This window comes from Protomyces lactucae-debilis (assembly GCF_002105105.1).
Source record: "Protomyces lactucae-debilis strain 12-1054 chromosome Unknown BCR37scaffold_18, whole genome shotgun sequence".
NCBI classification, from domain to species: domain Eukaryota; kingdom Fungi; phylum Ascomycota; class Taphrinomycetes; order Taphrinales; family Protomycetaceae; genus Protomyces; species Protomyces lactucae-debilis.
The window spans coordinates 224,498-247,692 of NW_024468010.1; the positions used below are offsets into that span (position 1 = coordinate 224,498).

The 23,195-nt window shown below is 50.7% G+C and overlaps 14 protein-coding genes across 14 annotated transcripts; 7 read left to right on the plus strand and 7 right to left on the minus strand.

Annotated features, from left to right (window-relative positions):
* Nucleotides 1–59: 59 nt before the first annotated feature.
* On the minus strand, nucleotides 60–659 carry BCR37DRAFT_382480 (uncharacterized protein). The gene has a single exon (XM_040869881.1). The coding sequence runs from the start codon at nucleotides 562–564 to the stop codon at nucleotides 112–114; it is 453 nt and encodes a 150-aa protein (XP_040723319.1). The 5' UTR covers nucleotides 565–659; the 3' UTR covers nucleotides 60–111.
* Nucleotides 660–3,339: 2,680 nt separating this feature from the next.
* BCR37DRAFT_382481 (uncharacterized protein) lies at nucleotides 3,340–4,306 on the minus strand. The gene has a single exon (XM_040869882.1). The coding sequence runs from the start codon at nucleotides 3,985–3,987 to the stop codon at nucleotides 3,394–3,396; it is 594 nt and encodes a 197-aa protein (XP_040723320.1). The 5' UTR covers nucleotides 3,988–4,306; the 3' UTR covers nucleotides 3,340–3,393.
* A 755-nt stretch (nucleotides 4,307–5,061) lies between these two features.
* On the plus strand, nucleotides 5,062–5,649 carry BCR37DRAFT_116481 (uncharacterized protein). Its single transcript, XM_040865960.1, has one exon. The coding sequence runs from the start codon at nucleotides 5,197–5,199 to the stop codon at nucleotides 5,518–5,520; it is 324 nt and encodes a 107-aa protein (XP_040723321.1). The 5' UTR covers nucleotides 5,062–5,196; the 3' UTR covers nucleotides 5,521–5,649.
* Nucleotides 5,471–6,608, minus strand: BCR37DRAFT_116499 (uncharacterized protein). The gene has a single exon (XM_040865961.1). The coding sequence runs from the start codon at nucleotides 6,433–6,435 to the stop codon at nucleotides 5,779–5,781; it is 657 nt and encodes a 218-aa protein (XP_040723322.1). The 5' UTR covers nucleotides 6,436–6,608; the 3' UTR covers nucleotides 5,471–5,778.
* A 425-nt stretch (nucleotides 6,609–7,033) lies between these two features.
* On the plus strand, nucleotides 7,034–9,391 carry BCR37DRAFT_382483 (fungal-specific transcription factor domain-containing protein). Its single transcript, XM_040869883.1, has 2 exons — nucleotides 7,034–7,232; nucleotides 7,291–9,391. The coding sequence occupies exons 1-2, from the start codon at nucleotides 7,104–7,106 to the stop codon at nucleotides 9,325–9,327; spliced, it is 2,166 nt and encodes a 721-aa protein (XP_040723323.1). The 5' UTR covers nucleotides 7,034–7,103; the 3' UTR covers nucleotides 9,328–9,391.
* Nucleotides 9,392–9,433: 42 nt separating this feature from the next.
* On the plus strand, nucleotides 9,434–10,627 carry BCR37DRAFT_116542 (translation protein). Its single transcript, XM_040865962.1, has one exon. The coding sequence runs from the start codon at nucleotides 9,534–9,536 to the stop codon at nucleotides 10,332–10,334; it is 801 nt and encodes a 266-aa protein (XP_040723324.1). The 5' UTR covers nucleotides 9,434–9,533; the 3' UTR covers nucleotides 10,335–10,627.
* A 1,139-nt stretch (nucleotides 10,628–11,766) lies between these two features.
* On the minus strand, nucleotides 11,767–12,312 carry BCR37DRAFT_336160 (ATP11 protein-domain-containing protein; the record flags this gene model as incomplete). Its single annotated transcript, XM_040867214.1, has 1 exon — nucleotides 11,767–12,312. A coding segment is annotated over one exon (546 nt), but the record flags the coding sequence as incomplete, so codon positions are not given.
* Nucleotides 12,313–12,724: 412 nt separating this feature from the next.
* BCR37DRAFT_403451 (uncharacterized protein) lies at nucleotides 12,725–13,159 on the plus strand (the record flags this gene model as incomplete). Its single annotated transcript, XM_040872005.1, has 2 exons — nucleotides 12,725–13,022; nucleotides 13,077–13,159. 2 exons carry the CDS (start codon nucleotides 12,725–12,727, stop codon nucleotides 13,157–13,159), a joined length of 381 nt encoding a protein of 126 aa, XP_040723326.1.
* Nucleotides 13,160–13,247: 88 nt separating this feature from the next.
* Nucleotides 13,248–13,691, minus strand: BCR37DRAFT_388941 (proteasome complex subunit Rpn13 ubiquitin receptor-domain-containing protein; the record flags this gene model as incomplete). The annotated part of the gene is made up of 1 exon (XM_040870679.1): nucleotides 13,248–13,691. The coding sequence occupies one exon, from the start codon at nucleotides 13,689–13,691 to the stop codon at nucleotides 13,248–13,250; it is 444 nt and encodes a 147-aa protein (XP_040723327.1).
* Nucleotides 13,692–13,842: 151 nt separating this feature from the next.
* On the plus strand, nucleotides 13,843–14,316 carry BCR37DRAFT_394713 (uncharacterized protein; the record flags this gene model as incomplete). The annotated part of the gene is made up of 3 exons (XM_040871512.1): nucleotides 13,843–13,985; nucleotides 14,039–14,159; nucleotides 14,209–14,316. 3 exons carry the CDS (start codon nucleotides 13,843–13,845, stop codon nucleotides 14,314–14,316), a joined length of 372 nt encoding a protein of 123 aa, XP_040723328.1.
* On the minus strand, nucleotides 13,847–15,063 carry BCR37DRAFT_382489 (uncharacterized protein). Its single transcript, XM_040869884.1, has 2 exons — nucleotides 14,813–15,063; nucleotides 13,847–14,743 (listed from the first exon to the last, which is right to left on the minus strand). Exons 1-2 carry the CDS (start codon nucleotides 14,890–14,892, stop codon nucleotides 14,341–14,343), a joined length of 483 nt encoding a protein of 160 aa, XP_040723329.1. The 5' UTR covers nucleotides 14,893–15,063; the 3' UTR covers nucleotides 13,847–14,340.
* Nucleotides 15,064–15,460: 397 nt separating this feature from the next.
* BCR37DRAFT_350438 (ubiquitin-conjugating enzyme/RWD-like protein) lies at nucleotides 15,461–16,194 on the plus strand (the record flags this gene model as incomplete). The annotated part of the gene is made up of 2 exons (XM_040868005.1): nucleotides 15,461–15,546; nucleotides 15,594–16,194. 2 exons carry the CDS (start codon nucleotides 15,461–15,463, stop codon nucleotides 16,192–16,194), a joined length of 687 nt encoding a protein of 228 aa, XP_040723330.1.
* A 64-nt stretch (nucleotides 16,195–16,258) lies between these two features.
* BCR37DRAFT_403453 (F-actin capping protein) lies at nucleotides 16,259–17,139 on the minus strand (the record flags this gene model as incomplete). Its single annotated transcript, XM_040872006.1, has 2 exons — nucleotides 16,259–17,092; nucleotides 17,137–17,139. The coding sequence occupies 2 exons, from the start codon at nucleotides 17,137–17,139 to the stop codon at nucleotides 16,259–16,261; spliced, it is 837 nt and encodes a 278-aa protein (XP_040723331.1).
* A 172-nt stretch (nucleotides 17,140–17,311) lies between these two features.
* Nucleotides 17,312–23,176, plus strand: BCR37DRAFT_394717 (Mus7/MMS22 family-domain-containing protein; the record flags this gene model as incomplete). Its single annotated transcript, XM_040871513.1, has 1 exon — nucleotides 17,312–23,176. The coding sequence occupies one exon, from the start codon at nucleotides 17,312–17,314 to the stop codon at nucleotides 23,174–23,176; it is 5,865 nt and encodes a 1,954-aa protein (XP_040723332.1).
* Between the last annotated feature and the right edge of the window lie 19 nt (nucleotides 23,177–23,195).

Consider the following 23,195-nt stretch of genomic DNA (forward strand, 5'->3'; position numbering starts at 1 on the left):
AGTCGCTGCTGCTCGACCTTCAGGCGGTTGACATCATCTCTTCACAGTCACAATCACGGCTACCTTTTGATCATACTTCATTATGCATATATCGTCGCTAGATAGACAGTGTCAAACGGACTCAGCCTGCTCCTTCGCCTCAAGCATCTTCTTCCTCGCCAAGTTACGTTTTGCAACCATACGTTTTGTAGCACAACGCTCAGGTTCTGTCATTTGATCCCAATTGCCAATCCTAGACAACGAACCATCTGTGTTCAAGACAATAGGACCAAGACTGTCAAGAACGACCTTATCGCCGCCGACTTGCAGGTTATGGCCATCGCCAGCTTCTTCTGATGATGGCAGAAGGAGTGGTTCTTTTGCTTGTGCAGCTCCCTGTGCGACAGAGGAAGCACCTGTCATTGAACCAGAAGGGCCTGACGCATCTTGAGCTTCTGCCAGCTTAGGTGATGTGTCAGTGGTCATCCTGGTATATGTTCTTAGCTGAGAGGTGGTTGTCAAGCGGATAAAAGCGCCTGTGAGAGCAAATGCAGCAGTTGTGTGAAGCAGTACACGTAGACTCATGCACAGTTCGGCAGTACAGGTTGTCTGCAGTTGTGCCCTGAGCCTCTGAAGCAGATGACGAGCCTTATGGAGTCTTATGGAGTTGGTTGCTGATGGCGAGCTTCTTCTCGAATTTCGTCGATGCGACCTACGCGTAAACACAACACAAAAAGCATCTCTATGTCTTGCTTAGATACGCTACTCTAGAGGCTAGCTACTACTGCATTCGTCTCTGCACTGCCTTTCGGCATACTTGCACGGTCTTGCCTTTTGGCTCAAACTAAGCTCATCTTGTTACTGTATGCTCATCTGCAAACACGCTCCTTCAGCCGCATTATAGATGGCTACAAGTACTACAGCCTGTGAAGGATCTGAGGATAGTATGATGCATGAGGTTTCTGCCAGCTCAGAACCAATCGTCTATCCATCGATCGGCATCGAGAGCGGTATACTGAGCCCGTCAAAAGATAAAGTTGCGCCGGCGACGCCCTCTCGTTCAAGGCTCGATCCTCGCACGACTGCAACGCCTGAATCAAAGTACATGAAGCCCTATGGCGTCGCCACTCCCAGTTCAGCGCAGCTCTCTGCTTTGGGCACGCCAACGTCGCCCGATAGCCCTCTGACACCTGAAGAACAAAAACGTCGCATGATTGAAGAGAAGAAACGCGCTGCGATTGAGCTACGCAACCAAAAGCGAAAACAACAAGGCATGTCGCTCCTAGCTCGATTCGGCCTTGCGGTGGCTGAACCCTCCGAATCACTCAGTTATACCATGTATGACCCGGATAGGATCGCACAACAGTATACCATGGATCCACAACTGTGTGCTGAACAGCGTGCCGTCATCGACGCTGTCAAAGCTGGCAGGAATGTTTTTTTCACAGGATCAGCTGGATGTGGCAAGAGTTTTACACTCAAGAATATTTGTCGGTATTTGCAGTGCGTCAAGCGGTCTTTTGCCGTGACTGCACCGAGTGGGATTGCTGCAATCAACGTGGGCGGTACCACATTGCACAGTCTTGCGCAAGTGGGTCTGGGGAATAAAGGCTGGGAGTCATACTGCGCAAGCCTCGACCGCAATAAACGGGCTAGATGGCAAGAATTGGACGTTCTCATCATTGACGAAGTCAGTATGCTTGCTGTGGATCTATTTGAGAAAGTCGATCAAATTGCTAGGCATGCACGAAAAAACTCGGCTCCCTTTGGTGGCATCCAAATTATACTGTGTGGTGACTTTTGCCAGCTGCCACCAGTCTCAGTGGAGAGGACTTGTCGCAAATGCGGGTACGTCAAAATGGTCCCATGTCACGAACCACCTCGCCACCTACAGCCACCATTGTATGACGATCCCGAATGGATTCGCTGTGGCAAGTATAGTTGCAAGCATGTCGTCAACAAGGATGCACTCTATATATTCGAATCGCTCACTTGGACCGAATTGTCACTTGTCCGCGTCATGCTCAAAAAGGTGTTTCGACAGGAAGATGAGGAGTTTGTGGGTTGTTTGAATCGTATTCGTTTTGGCAAACCCAACGAAGACGATATTGCGCTGCTCAGAAAGTGCGTACGGCCTCTAGAGCCAATTCCGACGCACTCTGCAGCAGATACAGCAGCAGGGAAACAAGGCGGTGGCTTGATTGACATTGTTCCTACAAATCTACATCCAACTCGGGTTGATGTTGATCGAACCAATCGCACGGAGTTTGCAAAGTTACAAGAATCACAGCAGGTCTATCGAGCTGGTGACTTGTTGGTGGATCCAAATGATCGCTATGGCGAGAGGGTTAGTGACAGCTTTCGCAGTATGCTCGACAAAGGACAAGCACCACGAGAATTGTGCCTTGCAGTCGGTGCACAAGTCATGCTTGTCAAGAATCTTGACTTTGCTGGACGGCTTGTGAATGGGTCGCGTGGCGTTGTTGTTGATTTTGTGGATGGTGCTGAATGTCTTGTTGAGCTCAAACAACGCGCAGCGGAAGACCCTACCGGCAACGCTGCAAAGGAATTGCTCTCATTTCGCAAAGCCAACAGCGACCGTCCCGTACGACTACCGATCGTCTTGTTTTGCACTGGTGCAACAAAAGTCATCCAACCCGTTTCTTGGGAGGTGCAAATCTCGCGAGACATTCACGCTGTGCGCGTGCAGATACCCTTGATTCATGCTTGGGCCATTACGATCCACAAATGCCAAGGCATGACGCTTGACCGTGCGTTTATTCGGATCGAAAAGGTCTTTTCACCGGGACAAGCGTATGTGGCGTTGTCAAGATGTCGCACACTTGAGGGACTACAGATTGCAGTGCTCAAGCCAGAGGTCATTCGAGCAGATCCAAAAGTAGTCAAGTTTTACGATCAGATCGACAGGCAACCTGATCTTGTTGCAGCAACACCACAAATGAGCATGGATCAAGGAGTGGCAGGTCAGCCGCGCAGAAGAACCGGGTGGAGGGAAACGCTGTTGCATGGCGTGCACCAGTATTTCGATGAGTATGCAGCGGATATGGCGTATGGTGATGAAGTACTCGACAAACTTCTCTTTCTCGAAACGATGGAGGATTACTTTGACACGGTACAGATGCGGCATCGTCAGCAAGCTATTCGAGATGCACACCAGCGCTCGACCACATTCAGTCGGCATGAAGAGATGAGTGCTCCATCAAGCAGGATTGCGCTTGTTCCTCAGAAGCGGCAACTTGAACCTATCGTGCTCAGTGACTAGGATGATGGAGGCTTAGTGATCGCTTGTATGAAGACGAGGAGATTAGACAAGCTTTGTCAACCAAGCAAAAGTGGAAGGCCTGCATGCTATGACAACTAAGGCTTAGTTGAACATGTGAAGAACATTTGCTCTCAAGAAATACAGCTTTTTTCGGGTGGCCACTTTGTGCCTGCAGTGTACATGCACTTACATGCGTTCCTCCGATGACCACAATAGACAGATTTTCCAGGCTTCATCGTCCGATACACCCATTTCAGGCCCTTTTCGCCGCCAGTACCAAGTTGTGTAGCCAGTTGTTTAGCAGCCTCTGCGGTGTTCGTGCCACACGAATCCTGCCCAACGGATTTCTTGTGCCATCGCATAATTTCCAGCCTTGCTTCGCATGTGCATTGGAGAATTTGACCTTTCACAGCTTTGCCAGTATCTGGCTCACCAAAAGTGACGCAGGCCCCGTCATCGCCGAAGCATTTGGGTGGGTCAATGCCAAACGCTTTGCTGTTCCAATTCATCACTGTATTGTACATTGCGTTTTCTGGGGTATAGCATAGATCTTTACAGGTTGTTTTTTCTTGGTGGGCCGTGTTGTTTGGATAGGCTCTGAATGTCAAGATGACCTGCTGACAGTTCTTTGTCTTTGACTGCACCTTCATCAGCAAGATGACAAGGGGCAAGACCAGCAAGTACATGTTGAGTTGTTGGGTAGAGTGAATGAAGAAGATGAACATGGGACAAGCCGATTAAAAGCACGCAAGCTAGCTCAGGAGCTTATCTCGACTCTCCATCTGTTCGCAATTCCCCCTGAGTAAACGATGGATACGACAGATTTGCGTGCTCAGCTTGTTGCTTGCCGCTGCCGTGAACTTATCAGAGCATGGCAAATCGGCACATGTCGAAGTCAGGTGATGTTTGGCACGAGCCCCTGAATTTGCGATGCATATGCGAGCTTTTGCTGCAGAATTGACATTATACATGGCTGCTGTCTGCTTGTTTCAGCAGCAGAACCTTTGATTCTGGCAAGCTTTCTCTTTTGGGCTTGGAAACTGGTTGGTATCGTTGAGAAGTGGGATATCAAATTTGCGAGCACCAAAAGAGTAACCACTCTCCAGTCAAAGGTGCTCTTGCAGCTGCTCAAGGCATCAAGAAGCGCCAGCAACCCTCTTGAGGCATGGCCAAGAACGTGTCAGATCTATTCGGAGTTCACATCGCATTCTTGTTGAGCCAGAAGTGACTAGTCCTCAGAGGACACCGCTGCAGCTCCTCTAAACCCTACTCCGAGGTTGATTCCAGGAGTCAGTGCTCGTCAGGAGACAACTCCTGGACCGAACTTCGAATCCCGCAGAATCTCGAAGCTCATTTATGTCTAACAGAACGATCAGCACTAATCTGTTTCTGGTGACTTATGGGTACACTCACCCTCAGACCACGACCCGCGCCCGCTCGGGCTGATGACGATCGAATCAATCGCACGGGAATCTCAAAATTGCAAGAATCACAGCAGGTCTATCGGGCTGGAAAATTGTTTCGAGTGGTCACTGTGGCGAGAGGGCTAGTGATAGCTACCGCAGTATGCTCGACAAAGGACAAGCATCACGATGATTGTGCCTTGCAGTCGGTGCACAAGTCATGCTTGTCAAGAATCTTGACTTTGCTGGACGGCTTGTGAGTGGGTCTCGTGGCGTGGACCGCGTGGTTGTTGATTTTGTGGATGGTGATGAATGTCTCGTTGAACTCCAGGCTGCAAAGCACCTGCTCTCACTTCGCAAAACGAACAGCGACCGTCCCTTACGACTACCGATCGTCTTTTGTTGCACTGACGCAACAAAGTCATCCAACCTGTTTCTTGAGAAGTGCAAATCTCGCGAGGCATTCACGCTGTGCACGTGTAGATACCCTTGATTCATGCTTGGGCTATTACGATCCACAAGTGCCAAAGCATGACGCTCGACCGTGCTTTTATTCGGCTCGAAAAGGTCTTTTCACCGGGACAAGCGTATGTGGCGTTGTCGAGATGTCGCACACTTGAGGGACTACAGATTGCAGTGCTCAAGCCAGAGTTCATTCGAGCAGATCCAAAAGTAGTCAAGTTGTACGACCAGATCGACAGGCAACCTAATCATGTTGCAGCGGCACCACAAATGAGCATGGATCAAGGAGTGGCAGGTCAGCCGCGCAGAAGAACTGCGTGGCGTGAAACGCTGTTCCTCAGAAGCGGCAACTGGAACTTATCGTGCTCAGTGATTGAGATGATGGAGTCTTAGTGATCGCTTGTATTAAAACGAGGATATTAGTCAAGCTTACTCAACCAAGCAAAAATGGAAGGCCTGCACATAATGAAGACTCAGGCTCAGTCCAACATGTGAAGAAGATTTGCTCTCAGTGGAGACAGTGTGACGACTGGGCTCGAAGGGACTCGACGGGGTGTACGTTGAAAGCTAAGACGTCAGCACGAGGTACGAGGCAGAGCTGTTCGAGTCTACTTCTGAAACACTGAAGAAGACTTTTAGGTAGTAGCAATTCTACCTGTGTACGAAGATGGTGAATGAAAAAGAAGATAGCTGTCCTTTTGTCTTCATTGGACTAGAGCTAGAAGCAAGAAAGACAAGAGGCAAGGTCCAAGCCCAAAGACTGCGAGTAGCGTCTAGCCAGACGACTCCAGACGCAAAGAGATGTATTGAGGTGAGTATTAGGAATAAGGGGCTGGAGCCAGAAGAGAGCAAGCAACTTGTTGAAGATGCTGAACGGGTAATTCCATGATAGCGAGCAGAGAAGATTGACTCGGTCGTTGTGGTTGTGCACAAGGAATAACGCAAGATGTAAAAAGTGCTGGTTGGACATCTGAAAGCGGTATCAGAGACAGCGCTGTGTGGGTGGGAAGTCGGTCTTGGCATAATCGCACTTACATGCGTGCGGCTGATGACCACAAGAGACAGTCTTGCCAGTTTTTTGCCCAAGCCCCTGAAGAAGACTCCAATCATGCTGGTCATCCTTGCCGCCCCATTCTGCAGCAAGGTCTTTGGGAACGCAATTTGTTTTTTTCCTGTACCGCATGACTGCCAGCGATGTGTAGCATAGGCAATTCTGATTGTCGCCACCTCCTCCATCATCTGCATTAAAGATGACGCAAACTCCGTCATCGGCGATGCAGTCAGGTCGCCCTGTCGCTTTCTTATCATTCCATGCCATCACTTTCTGGTACACTGCCTGTTGATATGGGACGCAGAGATCTGAACAAGGTGTTTTATCAGTAGCATTGGGCTGTGGATGAGCTGTGAACATCATAATTCGCTGCTCACAGTTTTTTGCCTTTGACTGCACCTTCATCAGCAAGATGACAAGAGGCAAGACCAGCCAGAACATATTGGATTGCTGGGCAGAGTGAACGATGTGTAAGGATGAAGACAATGGAATTGGGGACAAGCAGTATAAAAGTACACAAGTCAGCTTAGGAGCTTACCTCCAATGATCAATGTTGACATCTGTTCGCAATTTCCCCCTGAGTATACGATATGTACGACGAGATTACGTGCTCAACTGGCTGCTTGGCGCTGTAGAGCACCTATCAGAGCTTGACAAGTCGGCACATCTTGGAATCAGGTGATTATCTGCACAAACCCCTGAATTTGCGACGCATTTGCTGCAGATTTGGGCCAAGACGTGGCTGCTGCCTGCTTGTCCAAGGGTTAAGCAGCAGAACCTTTGATTTTGGCAAGTCTTTTCCATCCTGGTTCGAATCTTGGTTGAAATGGTTGTGAGACTTGCCAGCATCAAAGAATCCAACCACTCTGAAGTCAAAGGCGCTCTTGCAGCTGCTCAAGGCATCAATCAACAAGCGCCAGCGGGCATGGCCAAGAACGATCAGTACGAATCTGTCTTTGGCGACTCATCAGCACACTCGCCCTCAGACCACGACCCGCGCCCGAGAAAGCGACAAAGAACCGCGTGCGACAGATGTAAAACCCGCAAACAAAAAGTAATTCCCATGCGACCTTGATCTTGTACGTTGCTGGCGGCTGACATTTGACCTTTAGTGTGATCATGTGCTGCCTAGCTGTGGAAACTGTGCGAAAGCTGGATTAGAATGTACGAGGGCGCCGCCGCCTGACCCGAGTGGACCATCTTCTGCCTATACCCGCAGTCTCGAGGAACAAGTCGCGCGCCTCGAAGCGCAACTTGCCTTGAGTGGTGAGCCATTGCCAAGACGCTCGACAGATGGACAAACACATACTACCGGACAGGGCCAGGGACATGGCGACGAAGCGAGCAATAGTGTCGCTGAGATTGTAGGTGCGCTATCGGGTCGCAATGTCGCTGGTACAGAGTTCTACATTGGAACGACGTCTGGCTATTCGCTCGCTCGAGATCTTTCGGAGATGGCCAGTGCTGTGGTCTGGGATCGGACAGTCAACGTACAAGACTATGGCAATGTGGATGGCGACGACCGGTTGAGTCCCATCAATATCGCTGAACTACAACGGCAGACCCTGGAGATCCCGTCAGATGCACTCAGCGCGCGTCTCATCAATGCATACATTGGCAGAATACACGGACGCTTCCCGGTCGTCTTCAAAAGTGATTTATGGGATCTGCATGCACGGCGTCAGAGTCTCTTTTCGCAAAATGCAGTCGCCAACAATGAGCATGGGTTCAGTAAATTTATGCTCTTGATGGTTTATGCTATTGCAGGACTCAATCTACGACTGACGGAGGACTATACAGAGCCGTCGCCCGAACTGTTTTACATCCAAGCTCTCAAACATATTACAGCGGCGCGCGCTTCTTCTGCCATCAACAATATTCAGGCCATGGTGTTGCTTATGCTCTATCACATGCGATCTGATGCGAGAACGTGGTCGACTTGGCATATGGCTGGTTTGGCGATGCGCACCACCACTGAACTAGGGCTTCATAGGGAGGCCTCAACTGCAGGACTGAAATCGCGTCAAGTACAGCAAAGGCGCTGTCTCTTCTGGACGATGTACTATCTCGAAGGTGTGCTGGCGAGCACTTTGGGCCGACCGCCGAGTTTGATTGATACAGACATTGATCAGCCGATGCCGTACAGTATTGATGAATCAGAACTCGACACGGCAAAACTCGTTGTTCCTGAATCAGGGAGAGAAGCGTTCCCGTACTCAAGCATGACACAATCAATCTTGCTACAACAACTACGTCGGCTCGAATCACGCATGCAGCGAACGGTGCTGCGTGTGGATGTACCAATCGCCACACTCCTGCCAGAACTCTACCCAGTATATGAAAGTCTGCAGCATTGGCAACGTCACTCTATTCCACCGGAGATGCAAGGTCTCGAGCTAGATCGCCCATTGCTGTTCTACAACAAGCTCATTCGAATGCTCCTGCAGCCCTTTTTGACACTCACAGTCAACCCAAACATCAACACGGAAATCAACCTTGGACCTGACAAGGAGCTCTTGAAGCAGTGTCTTGAGAGCGCTGGAACAATTTGTCAAATTCACAAGCGCCTGCACCAGTCTCCCGAATATGGCCATACCTTTGTCACTGTGCATACTGTCTATGTGGCAGGATTGACGTTACTATATTGTCTTTGGCTTGGTGGAGAGCAAGTCTGGTCGTTTGGTGTGAGTAACAACATTCGCGCTTGCAGTTTTGTGTTGAGTATTATGGGTGAGCGTGCGCCTTATATTCGACGGTACAGGGATTCCTTTGAGGGACTCGTTGAAGCGACCATGACGAAATTGGAACGACCGAATGCATTGAGTGGGATGAGTGGAAAGGCTTCGTTTGCACAAATTCAACAAGCGCAGCAGACTGGACAGCCGCCACCAGTGTCACAACAGCAGCATCCACAGCAGCATACACAGCAGCAAGCACCACCCACACCACAGGAACCACATCTACCAGTGCCGCCTGTGCCCAACTTTTATGAGCCGCCGAATGGGTTATCGATGGATCCAGAGATGAATCCGTATTGGTTTGAAGGGTTGACGATGGCGGATGATGGAGCGTGGAACATGGCAAGAGAGCTGGCTGGGTGGATTGACTCTGTGGAGATTACTGGGACGGGTACGTCGTCTGTGCAGTAGCTGTTCTCTAGCCGTCTATGGTCGTCTATAGTCATCTATTACCAGCTATAATCACCGATTACCAGCTATAGTCCATCGATTTCGCTACCTGTTCCTGAGTGCACGTGAAGAAGTCAAATTCAAATTCAGAAAGCGACAAGACGGCGACCAGACAAGGTCAATCCTGCTAGCTGAAACCCAAGAGGCCTGGCTTCTACCTTCTCGTCATGCTGCAGCGTTATGCCGGTTGTATACGGCATATGAGTACACAGCTCAATCCGCCCCTCCGACAAAGCACATCGCCCACAGCAATCCTGGGCCATTCTTCAGCAGCGGCCCTCACGCGCCAACAGATCCCTGGGCGGCCAGGCTTGCTTGCCTCCAAGAAAGGCATGACGGGTCTCTGGGATGAGGCAGGGAAGAAAGTCGCCGTGACGATTTTGCAACTCGATCGAGTTCAAGTCTTGCAATGCAAAACAGAACAAATACATGGTTACAATGCCGTTCAAGTGGGTTGTGGCTTGAGACAACCTCGGAATGTCAATCGCGCACAGCTGGGAGAGTTTGCAAAGAGCAAAGTGTTTCCCAAGGAGAAGGTTGCTGAATTCAGAGTCTTGTCGCATGATGTACTCAAGGACAGCGATGGCAATGAGCAATATACACCAGCGACGCAACTGTTGGCATCACACTTCTCAGAGGGTCAGTTTGTTGATGTACGTGCAGTCAGCAAAGGAAAAGGATTTGCTGGTGTCATGAAGCGACATGGTTTCAAAGGTCTACGTGCTTCACACGGTGTCAGTATCTCTCACAGATCAGCAGGATCCATGGGTCAGTCACAAGATCCAGGTCGTGTCCTACCGGGCAAGAAGATGGCCGGACGTATGGGCGGCGAGCGTGTTACGGTACAAAATGTCGAGGTGCTCAAAGTGGATGAGGAGGCTGGCTTGATCTACCTGCGTGGGCCAGTCCCTGGTCCCAATAAGGCCTTTGTGAGGCTGCAAGATGCCATCAAGAAGCCAATGCCGTAGTCTAGGTAAATATCTTCGCCTCTGTGACTGGCACTTTCCCTTCTACGCCAAAATGAGCACACGACCAAAAGACGCGACGAAACATTTCACCACGCCCACGCCCAACGGCGATCGGTGCACGGGGCCTTCATCGAGGCGTCGATGGACCATGAAGTCCAAGACTCGGCCGGCCTTCCATTATCCTTTCGCATCCCCATTATCGCCGTCTTTGGCTTATTTCTCTTTGCTGTAAACCTTTCCATCTTGCAGTACACCGGAATCCCCGTTGAGCGGCTTCTTGCGCCTGAGCAAGGGACCTCTGAAAGACATGGCGGCTTGCAACGGATCAGGGCGTGCTATACGTTTTCACTAGTCTTTGCCGGACTGCTTGTCGCTGGTCTTGCTGCAACACAAGTCTTGCACGCACAGCTCATCTCTATTGCTGTGATGGCTGCCATCTTGCTGATTCTACTTGCACCGTCGCGATTTAGAGTCGTACCATTTGCACAAGAACGGCGGCGATTCCTGTCACAACTAGGACGGATCTGTCTTGGTGGGATTAGCACAGACGAGGAAAATTCACGGTTCTTGGACATCTTGGTGGCTGATGTACTCACCTCCTATGCGCGTGTCTTTGGCGATGCATGTGGCTTACTCTTCTCACTGTTCTCCATGCAACAAGGCAGTGTGGTTGTCAATACAGGCATTGCTTTCGCTGTTTCTGCACCATACTGGATACGACTACGTCAATGTCTCATCTTACTCTCACAAACAGCTGAACGAGGTCATCTCCTCAATGCAATCAAGTATGCAACTGCTTTTCCTGTCATTTATCTCTCTGCCTTGTCAGCAACAGGAATTGGGTCGCATGAGGGTGATGTGATTGGTGGTGTGAGCGGGAGTTACATCTCACATGGAAGTCTTCGACGTGCATGGATCATGGCATGTCTCTTGAATAGTATTTATTCGCTCTACTGGGATATCTGCAGAGATTGGGACTTGTTTGTGCATGCTGGTGCACAACGACCATTTGGGAGACCGTTGCATTTCAACACGCTTGTGTATGGCTTTGCCATGGTGACTGACTTGATACTTCGATTCCTATGGGTCGCCAAATTTGCACCGCAAGCAACGGTTGCTGGGTGGGATTATCGATTTCAGTATGCAGAAGTCCTACGGCGCTGGATGTGGCTCTTTCTACGGGTTGAGTGTGAGCATGTTCGGTCGACGGGTGGCGTACGGTTACCACTCACAGAAGTTGAACTGGATGAACGAGGTGGTGTGGCCTTTACAGCACGAACACGACAAGAGAGTGAGCAGACGTCACGAGGGCTGTTGGCTGGGAAAGTGGACCAGGACTGATCAGATATATTGGTCCTTACAAATGTATAGATGCAGCGTGTTCTATCTAAACACATGCTTAGATTTCACCAGCACCTGGAACAGTCTTGGCTTCTTCAATGAGTGCATCAACATCAAATGCCTTGCCTGCCGTGAAATCCTGCAACATGGAACGACGACGCTGACTGCCTTGATCAGTACTGTCGACATCAACACAATAGAAGCGTTGCAGCAATGTCAACATCCATGTCGCTTGCAAGCCATTGAGTGCGCGTGAGTCTGTTAAATCGCCCTTCATCAGAACGAGACCTTTTTCCTCGAGGAGTTCAGCGTGGTGCTCAATGATGGTATGTGGACGCGCATACTCGCCACGCGTCTTGTACTCCAATAAACTGGTTAGGATGAGATGAGCCGTTTCACCGTCTGGAAAGGTCCATTGGCAGAACTGCATTTCCACGCCTTGTCCCGGTCTAAAGAGTGGCAAGACAAACATGGGATGATGCCGAGCATTGCGATACAACGTCTTGTAGGTATCGCCTTGAATCACTGCACACAGAGCTGTCTCTTGGTTGGCGAATCGTGCACGCCAAAGAAGTTCAATCTCCTTGGGTTCATGCAATCGCAACTTGTCCAACGCGATGTAATTATCAATCTTCTTATGGCCTCGATTCTTCGACGCTGCAGCCGCTTCTGCCTTTTGTTTGGCAGCGGCCGTACTCGCTGAAGTCTTGACTGGCTTCACCAAGTCTTGCTTGATGGCGGGAGATGGCTGGATGGCTTCTTGTGCCTTGACGCGGGCTTTATATTTAAGGCGTAGTTGTTCAATAGCATTGCCACCTTTGAGACCTTCTTGACCGGCGCGTTGTTGGAGTTTATGCTGATACTTGTCTGCGATGGATGCATAGCTTCTATGTGCTAGCCTGCAGCATGCCTCCCTATGTCCTCTAGCCAGCATGCCGTGTATTTACTGTCGTCTGTCAAAGTTGAGTCGCATGTCGAATAAAATAAAGACACAACGACCAGTAACTGCGACGCTCCTACCGTCCTACCACCTCATCCACTAGCCAAAGATGAAGCTCGTACGGTTCTTGATGAAGCTCACGAACGAGACGGTTACACTCAGTCTCAAGAATGGCTCAACCGTCACCGGCACCATCACTTCTGTCGACATGCAAATGAATACCCACTTGAAACACGTCAAACTGCAACAAGCACGCGACTCAACGGGTGCGCAACCGGATTTAATGAGCTTGGATACGATGAGTGTGCGTGGGAATAATATCAGGTATTTTGAACTACCTGATTCTTTGCCGTTGGATACGTTGTTGATTGATGATGCACCGAAGGGGAGGAAGAAGGCGGAAGTGGGTGTGCGCGGTGGTGGTGTGCGTGGTGGACGTGGGGGTGGTGCCGGTGGTAGAGGCATGATGCGTGGTGGTGCAGGTGGACGAGGAGGACCAGGACGCGGTGGATCAAGAGGGAGGGGCGCGACGAGGGGAGTCTGATGCTCAACGACCAAGCACGACGAGACAGGATGATCTGGCAGGGACATGACATGGACAGGGACAACTGAGATGAGGATGGACTACTTCCCTACTGCTCCATCCTGTCTCCCTCTTCCTCCTCCTCTTCCTGCTCCTCTCCAATGATCGCATTCACCCTCGCAACAACATCGTCGTCCTTGCTCCCGTCCCCAGACTGCATCCAGTAGAAGCTCACCTGGTCGCTGCTCTTGAAGCGCAATGCATAGATTCTTGTATTCTTCTCCCTATCCGCCTCACCCACCTCCTCGCCATCCTCCCGCACAAGCGTCATCTTATCCACGGGGACACGCTCGAGCGTCGCATCTTCAGGAAAGATGATGAGATCTTCTTCCGCCTCCTCCGTCTCTGCCTGTCCACGCTCCCTCCAGCAGAAATGGAGCAAGTCGTCGCGCTGCTCAAGGGAGAGTGTCCCTTTTCGGGGGTCTGGCACAACGCGTTTTGTAGTGCCTTGACGCGTACACTTGCCTGCATTGCAGATGATTTGTCCAGGCATGTCTCGATGAGATCTCTGTGTAGCTTGCGTGTCTTTGATGCGCTTTAGAGAGACTGAACGAGGTACAAGGGATGGGCGCCTGTTGGTGTCTGACACTGTCTGTTCTTTGCAACTTGTCCCTCGACACGTCATCCACCCCCAGGACCGATGCATGGACAGGTACCTGCTACAGCTTCAGAGACGTGATGCTCAGTCACGCACAGCAAATGACACCGTCGCTGAACTCTCACAAGTAGCTCTACTCAAACGCCAACTTGAAGAACAGCGTGAAGTCAGTCGTAAGCTTCAGCAAGCGTATGCTTCACTCTATGGCTCATGTAAGACAAGAAAGCTGATACTCGTGTTAGGACTACTCGACTGAGTAGCTTGCTCAAGGCAGAGACGCGCAAGACGGAAGAGTACAAGCAGACTGCACAGGACAAGAATACCTCGATTCAGACGCTGCAGGATGAGCTCTTTACTAGCCAGGTACGATGACCTCTAGTCGTGTCATATCTCAAAATTGACGTCCCTCTAGCTAGAATTGACACAAGCAGAAGCACAAGTCACGGCGTTACGTGCAGAGAACGATGCTCTGGTAGCACGCTGGATTGAACGCGTCAACATCGAAGCACAGTCGTCATGAAGAGTACAAAACGACACTTATTGACTAATTGACGTGAACATTGATCTTCCCCTCCTCACCGGCCTCCCTACGTGCACCTGCCTCCAACTGCTGTGCTTTTGCAGCAGCACCCGGTGCAGCGGCATCGAATTTGCCATCGCCAAAAGTACCGTCACCCGACGCATTCGCCTCCTCAATGCTCATCCCTTTGCCTTCCTTGGCAGATGGGTTATCCCGTGGATCCTCAGCATTGGGTTTCGCATGACCTGCAGAAGCGGCAGCGGCGGGTGTTGCGCCCGAGCCAGGGTGTGTTGTATCAGCACCGGACATGGAGGTTGCACCACCACCACCGAGACCAGCGTTGCCTGGTGCCGGGACATCACCGTCCATATGGGAGGACTTGCCCGCTGACTTGCCACTTGTCAGACCGCCTGTTTCATGACGACCGCTAGGTAGTTGTTAGTCTTATTGCTTGATATATACTCCGTTTTTGTGGGGAAAGGGGGTAGGTGCTTACCCTTCAAGTGCAGCATTACCGCGAGATGTGTTTGCCGGGGAAGCATTGATGTGATTATCGTTCTTGTTGACTGCTGCCATGTTTCTGATTCAGTGATGGTAGAGATGAGAAGGTAGGCAGAGGTGGTGGGTGAGGTGGTGCTTTATATGCTTGCTGCCTTGGCGGTTGGAGCTCGAGGATGACGTCGGGAAAGAGGAGCTGGGGACGTCACAGGGACAGCGCGGGCAGAGATCAGGCATGGAATAGTCACGTAGATAGCTAGAGACTGCTTAGCTGCTTGGCTGCTTACTGCTGCAGATGAAGAGCAAGGGAAGTGGCTCCGTCTCTTTCCCTGTCCCTGTCTCTTGGATGGTCTGTAGCTCTTTCTCCCCACAGCAGTAACAGAGACAGTCCTGTAGCTACACTTTATACTTTACACTCTGCACTCTGCACTCCCTCTATCCTCCATCAACTATACCTACAACCATGCTCACCCTACTCCATCACACTGTTCAGATCACAGTGACCCTCTCCTGCCGCCTTGCCCTGCCATCCCATCTGATTCCACCATACCTGACAGCACACCGACTACCACTGCTACCTACTCCATGTCCTCGCTCTAAGCAGTCCTAGACTTCAGCGCATCCATAGACATCCAAGCTCCTCATCATGGCCAGTGCAGGCGCATACAAGCGCTTGAACAAGGAATACCTCCAGCTCCAGAAGGATCCACCAGAGTTCGCCATCGCCAAGCCGTATGCTCTCTTCCTATGTCTATAGAAACCAGGTCTGACAGCTGCAGGTCTGAGCGAAACATCCTGGAGTGGCACTACATCATCACAGGACCACCCGACACACCTTATCACAATGGACAGTATTACGGCACCCTCCACTTCCCAGCCGATTACCCCTTCAAACCACCATCCATCAAAATGTGTACACCCTCCGGTCGCTTCCAGTGCAACACACGACTCTGCCTCTCCATCTCTGACTTCCACCCAAAATCATGGAACCCCTCCTGGCAAGTCTCAACAATCTTGACGGGTCTTGTGAGTTTCATGACGAGTGAGGAGATGACGACCGGTGGACTCTCAACCAGTCATGCAGCGCGTGTCATGTATGCGCGGGACTCACGAGCGAGTAATCTGAAAAACTCGACATTTGTACGGGAATTCCCAGAGATTTGTGAGGAGAATCGTGTGCATGTCGCTGCTCAGGATGCTGCTACTCAAAAATTACGAGAGACAAGTGGAACAAAAGAGATGGAGGGATCTGCTGTGCAGAATCTAGAGCATGCGCAGGCGCAACTACAAGGGACGGGTGGTGGTGTCACCAAGCTGCTTGTCGGTGCAGGCGTCCTCATTGTGATCCTTGTGCTAGGCCGCCTTCTTGGCGAGTCTTGAAGCTGCTGTCCGCAGAACGACGACGACGCGCTACAACTTTGATGACAAAAGATATAGAACGAACTTAAGAAATTGCTTGCCCGGCATCTTTCGCAGGCACCTGCTTCATCAGATTTCCTTGCTTCTCCTTCTCTGCTCTCGCCTGTGCAAGTGGCTGTAAGGAGCGTAGCTCATGACAAATCTGCTTCGTCTTGCCAAAATACACTTCCTGCAGGAGATTCCGCATCTTGATCTCCATCTCCTCCACCAAGCGACCCAAGTTGCCAACATGCGATGCTGCATCCGAAAAACTACACGTCTGTTGATGCTGACGCGTCATGTTACCACCCAAATTCATTGAATCGAGTGCATCATTCGTCATGGTCATATCGAGCATCACCGTTGATGTCAATTCATACCGCATACTACCATGCTTCCCACCACCACCTTGTTCAAATGCCGCAAAGACATGGATCGCATCCCAACTGCCTTTACTGTATTGTCCCGGTGCTTGCTTCTTGAGTAAGATGGCACCGGCAAGGGCACCTTCTTCAGGTTGCCAGAGGTAAACGGAAGACAAACCACCTTCATAGTAAAGATCTCTGTACACGTCAAATGCCTCATTCAGCGCAACTTCCAATTGTCGTAATCCGGCAGCCGGCACAGACGCGTCTTGAATGGGTGGATCAAGCTGGTTACTCCACGGTGAACGATAACTGTCTTCTTCCCTGTTGAAGTCACAAGCAAGGAAATCCTTGGCTGTTTGCTTGCAGGTCTTGATGAGAAGTGGTTGATCAACAGTGCCTAGCAAGTCTTCGGCAATCTCGGGACACGTCTCACAGAGCGTTTTGAGGTTGCTTGCAATGTCTTGTGGTTTCAAGCGACGTAGAAGGTCAAGTGCTGCATCCAGTGGGTCGGCCTCCTTGTTAGCAATGTTTCACTGCTCATAAATGAAGAACGCACCATGGTTGGCTTGCTGGATGACGCTTCTGTGTCGTTGCGTTTGAGTCCAGAGCGCGAATTTCACTGCAGCGAAAGGAGACGCGAGCGCGACAAGCTACATACACAAGCAGAGATGCGCATCCGCTCATCGAGAAAGCTATAGAAGAAGGGCTCTGGCTAAGAAGCAGATGCACAGATGGATGAAGTGCCAGACAGCGAGGATGAGCTATGGCAGCCACCGAGAACAGCTATTATTGCTACAAAGAGAACGACAGCCTCGAATGATTTGATAATTGATGAAGCTCCAGCTCTTTCCCTTGCTTCTGCCGTTTATGACCATGAGAGAAGTCTAAGTCCTGATGAACTGGCAAGTGCTTCATCTGTTCCCTGCATGACTGACCAGCAGGCCCAGCCAGTCGAGACACAACCGCCACCAGCTGGCCAACAAATACCATTTCCGCTTTCCTTACTGGCAGACTCGGATGATAGTCTCAGCGATGTGCCTACTGCTGATGTTGGTGACGGAGCCATGGACGATCTCGTTGTGAAGCCTTCTGTGACAAGAACGCCCACACAAACACTCGTCTTCTCCTCACAAGCAAACTCACCCATCCCAGAGCCAGCCGTTCACTCAACAGTCATGATTCAAAGTTCGCAGACTCGCGAATCGCCACAGCAACCATCCAGCCCGTCAGCAATCGAACCTGCAATGACACCGTCACGCATCGCCAATGAACGTCGTTTCCGTCCTAGAAAAGCAGCACAACTCAAGCCCTTCTCATACGATATGGCTCAACATGCTCGTGAATTTCAAGCAGCTGGGTTTAAACCTATGCGATTCAGAGGATTGCCTGAACCGTTATTGTTGCCTGGTAATGTACTAGGACCTGAAGCAGATGCAGAGTTTTTGCCACCTGTCCGACTTGCTCGGAAACCTTCACGTTCTCGTTCACCGCCGTCAGGTATCCTTTCTCGGCCCAATGCAGTGGACAATGTCCCTGCAAAACAACTAAAGCGCAGAATCAAACGATGGCGCGAGATCAACCGTTTCGATAATCTCTTGCAGCCAGACAAGCCCCTACGATCCACTGAACCGCTCCTCGCCCTCGAAAATTGGAATGCTGCGAGTCCGGAGGCGAGTGATTTGGAAGAGGCTGATGCACAAGAAGAAGCCGAATTCGCATTGAATGTCACGCCAGGTTTGTCGCCGCTACATATGCCCTCGCAGCGTCGGTCACCCACACCTCTCTCCTCGTCAGAGGAAGACACTACTGCCGCCACTGCACATCTCGTCAAGCAAATCAGGAAGAAGACACGAGGCGTCTTGCCTGCTTCCTTCAAGTTCTTTGCCGAAACACCAGCAGCGGCACTCAACCGTCTCGCACGACCAAACAACATTGACGCATCTGGCATCAAAGTTCGTGGCAAGGCAGTTCGAAAGGATAAGACGGGACAAGTCCTACCACATCGCAGTGCTTGGCAGATTGAAGCGTTTAGTTCTGCTTCAGAGGAGGAGGCGACGATGCCGACAGTGCCGAGGGGTAGCGTACGCAGTTCTGTGGGCGGCGTGCATGCACTGTCAACACCTCAGCTACAAAGTACTGCCAGTGGGCCCATCTTTATTGATGATGATAGTGATATGGAGCAAGAGGAGCAAATTGATCGAATGGTGGATAGAGCTACCCCTCGACCAAGAGTTTCTAGGATAGGCCCTGGTCAAGCAAAACGCAAACGACAGCAGAAATTACCAGATGGGTTTGCGAAACCGCGTCAATCATCTTCTGCAAAGCCGCCGAGTCGACATGATCGCGCGAAACAAACAAGACGTCGCAGGGCTGCACCACCTTTATTCATTGGTGACTTGCTGGACCAATTCGAAAACCGTTCACAAGCACCCCGCGATGTCAGGCTCGCATCGCGCGCGGTACGGCAACGTGGTGGTGATGCAGGAACGCAACTCTCTCGCAAACAATTCAGCTTTTATGATCCTACAGTCAGATCAGAGCCAGATGCTACCGATGCTGAAGAAGGCATACAGCGTGTATTCAGGCGTTGGGCAAAAGGTGTGCTTCCTGTTGAAGGCCAGCGGGCCAAGCAACACCAGCAACGGCAGGTTTTGAAGCAGCAACGACTTGCATTACAACCTAGCGAGCCGAAACAAGTGCGGAAGCGGAAAAAGGCGTCTACCGTGCGTTCAGGTGGCTTCTATCTTGACGAAGCAGAAGAAGCTACGGATGAAGAAGGACTCCCGCTCAGTCTGCACCAGCAAAGACCACCGGCAGTACCCAAGCAACAAAAAAAGGCAAAGCAAGTCCGCTTCTTTGCTTCGCGAACGTTTCAAACGACTCTTGAAAAAGAAACTGGTCAAATTGCGATAGCACCACATACAACAGCGCCACAAAGAACTGCCAAGCGTCCAGCATATCTTCGCAACCTCGTGGAGATTACCAATCTTTTCGAGGAAGACGATTTCGCAGCAAAGGTGTCGCTTTGGCAGGCACAAGCTCCAACTCAGCAACATGACGAATCGATTCGTCCGGACGATGCCAACTTGGCTGCACCGCACCGTAAGCAAAAACTACAGCGGAAAAACGCAGCTCAACGTAAAGTACCTTTACAACAATCGCTCGTTCCATTCTTGATTGAAGCAGACGAAGGTCGCACTGAAGCAAATGTTAGTACAATGTTTGTCTCTGATGCCATCCTTACAGATGTCTCCCTTGGTTGCGAACCACTCTCTCCCGGTTGCTTCTTTGCGCAAGATACGGTCGCCGGTGCTGAACTTGCTGCGGTTCTTGCTGACGGTACCTTCTTGTCAATTTGCTTCTACGAGCATGCGAGATATGATGTTGGACACCTGCCTCAGCTCATCAATCGCTTCTTTCCTGCTTTGGAGTATGCTATTCGCGCAGGAAAGCCCGTGCAGCGCGACGAATATGATGTCTTTCGCTTTTTGATCAACGATACGGACCTTCAGACCAAAGCCGACATCTTTGGCAAGACAAACGAGCTGCGGCAACTTGCACTACTCAGCGAGCATATTTTATCACGAAGCTGGCTCTGTACGTTTTGCCTCATTTTTTCCTTTCAGATGGCGCAACAGCAAAACCAGTGGAATCAATTCTCGCAGGTTGTTGAGTCAGTTCTTGGATTTCTCCTTTCCTCAACGCTCGAGTCTGTGGAAAGTATGCTTCGACGCCAAAGAGACCAAATGGCACGATCACAGGGTATATCCGCCTCGGATGGGAGCATGCTCGAGTGCTGGACAGTCTTATTTCATGTCACCCAAGCCAGTGCGAGTGCGGATGCCACCCTGCCTAGCTTTTGGACACGCATCAATAAGTGGCTCGACTTGCCTCGTTGCGGAAATCACGCCTTGTCTGAACGTGCCTGGAAGACAATCATGCTGCTCAGTAGCATCACATCCTTTGACCTGTTTGGTCATGCTGCATTGCCAGTAGAGAATTGGGATTGTGTCCTGGCACTTCTCGGCAAGGTATTGACTGGCTATGATCAGCAAAGTGCATTGCCCTCTAGTGGTAGTCATGACGCTTACATCTATCTTAGCTTACGTCGCTGCCATCGTCTTGCAACCATCTTTCAGTGGCAAAACTGTGGAAAGCTGCTTCAGGGCAAAGTTGGCGGTGTGTTGCACGACTTTTTCTGGCGTCAACTCAGTCTTGCCAATCTGCAACACGAACAATCTCTTTATGGCGCATTTCCTCCGTTTCTCCATCATTTGGGAGATGAGCTGGCTTGTCTTGAGTATGAGCCGGGCGACATGGCAGGCACGTTCAGTACTTTTCTCAAGTTGCTCTGTCTCTGCCTTCACCAGCTACAGGATGACTTGGAATCCGATGATCGCCGTGGCATCAATCAGATGAGAACAATCGTTGACAAATTCCAGACATTCGGACCAATGAATGCACAAGCAGATGCGGATCTATCGATCACACAGCTAGGGCAGATGCGGAATCGCTTTGCTGTCGAGATTGCCATCTATTGGGCCGCTGGCCAGTACAAACACCAGGACATATCTCGATTGCTCGAGACAAGTGCTGCACACATAGCTGGTTCGCATCTGGAATTACGACGGGTCAATATTGAAGCCTGGGGAATCGTTGTTCGTCTGCAGCTCTCTAGAGGCGAGGAAGTCCGCTTACCAGCAACCATTGCGTGGTTTAGACGCATCTTTTCAACGACGGTGGATGATATCAAACGCTTCACTGTCGAGATGAGCCAACAGCAATCTTCGGGCCGGTTCAAAGCACTCCAAGAGAATGTTGGACGTTGTCACCGCATTGTCTTGGAATGCATCTCTGCATACAGTGCTGTTCTCGCCCTCCCTGGCGTCAAGGCTTCTCCATCCCGTGTTCATCAATTTTGGTTTATGGACATATTCACGGCAATCTTGCACAATCAAGCAATCTTCCAATGCCAATCAGCCAGCTCAGCAAATGGCCGTCTGGCGGTACTGCAGCAAGCGCTTGATTTGACTGCGCCCTTAGTGGAGGCTGCAGCGGCTTTTGGTAGCGAGGAAGAATCGCAAGACTTTGGATTTGATTTTTCCCAAGATGAAGACGGGAATGCTTTGGTCGATATGAAGACATTTGTCAAGCAAGATCTGCTCGAGACTGCACAGCTTGTCCATCGCTTCTTGTCGGATGTATTTAGCAGCTGCTGGCGGTATGAGCGAGACTCTTCTGGCGAATACGTGCCTAAGGAAGTTCCCATCACGGCTCTGCTCATTCAGCAATGCAAAATGGGCATCGAAGCGCTGTACCGGTGTGTGCGCGCCTTGCGCAAGATTGAGAAAGCCCCGTGGTCTTCACTCTTTGATCGTCAAGGGTTGCTGACATGGTGGAAACTACCCGAGGCAGCTATAAGCGCTCGTGTACTCCCATTCTATCTCGCTCTTCTCTTGCGACGCGAGGCCACATTTTATGACGAAATGAGCCACTATGTGATTGCTGTCTGGCTCGGAAACATGGCAAATCCTGATGTCCGTGCAAGTCAAGCGACACTCACAAATGAGCTGGTCAAGCACAACACCGACCTTGTCAATGTCGGCGAGATGACTGCTGACTTGTTGGATCAATACAGGTTGAGTTATATCGACATCTCGCTGCGAGTCTTGATCAGGGACAGCAATCTTGAATTGGCCAGAAATTGTGTGGCAAGCTTGGCGGATGTGATCAAAGCATATTTCCAGGGTATCACAGACGAAGCAGACAAGGCATTCTACACTTCTTTTGCACAGGCAATCATTCGTGTCATCCACGAATATTGCGGCACAGCGCTTGCCCTCGATGACATCCCAGCGCTTGCTTGGCTCCTGGACGAAAGCAATCTCCAACAGCCTGCTCGCATGTACGCTGTTGCACAACTACGCTCATTCGCACATGTCGATATTGCCAGCATTTGGGGATCTTTTGCTGTGACTATTGCCGAGTATTGTGAGGAGCAAATCACAGATCCTCCGTCTGCTGCTCTGTCTATCCTTTGCCAAGCATTCGGTACGCTCGAAGGCAGATCCTGGAATCACGAAGTTGCTTCACTGCGCCGTTTCATTGTCGTCGGCATCTACACGGCTTTGTCGCAGCTTTCAAACACATTGCCGCAAGCGGTTCTTTATGCTGCGGTGCTGTCTCAAGAGCTGCAAAAGACCTATGAGCAATTGACTGCTGAATGCCTTCAAGCCGACGAAGCAACTCAACTACATCTTGCTCATGAAATCTGCCAACTAGCCTTTGACTTGCAACGCTCATCAAGTCTGACGACACTATTTATGCGTCTGCTTGGGCATTCTCTTCGGACGCAATGCAAGGAAGTCGTGGTTGAATTCCGTGAAGCTATCCGAAAACCCCAGGTAGCAGTGCAACCCCCAGCAGCCGTGTGCCGGGCTTTGGAGCAGCACTTGCAGGACACATGGCGTGCTCAGGATCAGGAAGCTGTCCACTGCATGCTAGACTTGCATGTTGTTGTGGAGCAACAAGCGTCCCTCTTTACCCAGCCCGAGAGTGCGTTCCTGGAAGCGGTCTCCCATCTCGATGTGGCGTGAGACTGTCGGCAAATTCCGC

Bases quoted from the DNA above. Each gene is read 5' to 3' on its own strand.
- BCR37DRAFT_382480 (XM_040869881.1), bottom strand. From the start codon at position 564: ATGAGTCTACGTGTACTGCTTCACACAACTGCTGCATTTGCTCTCACA.
- BCR37DRAFT_382481 (XM_040869882.1), bottom strand. From the start codon at position 3,987: ATGTTCATCTTCTTCATTCACTCTACCCAACAACTCAACATGTACTTG.
- BCR37DRAFT_116481 (XM_040865960.1), top strand. From the start codon at position 5,197: ATGACGCTCGACCGTGCTTTTATTCGGCTCGAAAAGGTCTTTTCACCG.
- BCR37DRAFT_116499 (XM_040865961.1), bottom strand. From the start codon at position 6,435: ATGATAAGAAAGCGACAGGGCGACCTGACTGCATCGCCGATGACGGAG.
- BCR37DRAFT_382483 (XM_040869883.1), top strand. From the start codon at position 7,104: ATGGCCAAGAACGATCAGTACGAATCTGTCTTTGGCGACTCATCAGCA. The intron at 7,233-7,290 runs GTAATTCCCATG...TTTGACCTTTAG, and splicing joins GTAAAACCCGCAAACAAAAA to TGTGATCATGTGCTGCCTAG.
- BCR37DRAFT_116542 (XM_040865962.1), top strand. From the start codon at position 9,534: ATGCTGCAGCGTTATGCCGGTTGTATACGGCATATGAGTACACAGCTC.
- BCR37DRAFT_382489 (XM_040869884.1), bottom strand. From the start codon at position 14,892: ATGGCAGCAGTCAACAAGAACGATAATCACATCAATGCTTCCCCGGCA. The intron at 14,744-14,812 runs GTAAGCACCTAC...ACAACTACCTAG, and splicing joins GGTAATGCTGCACTTGAAGG to CGGTCGTCATGAAACAGGCG.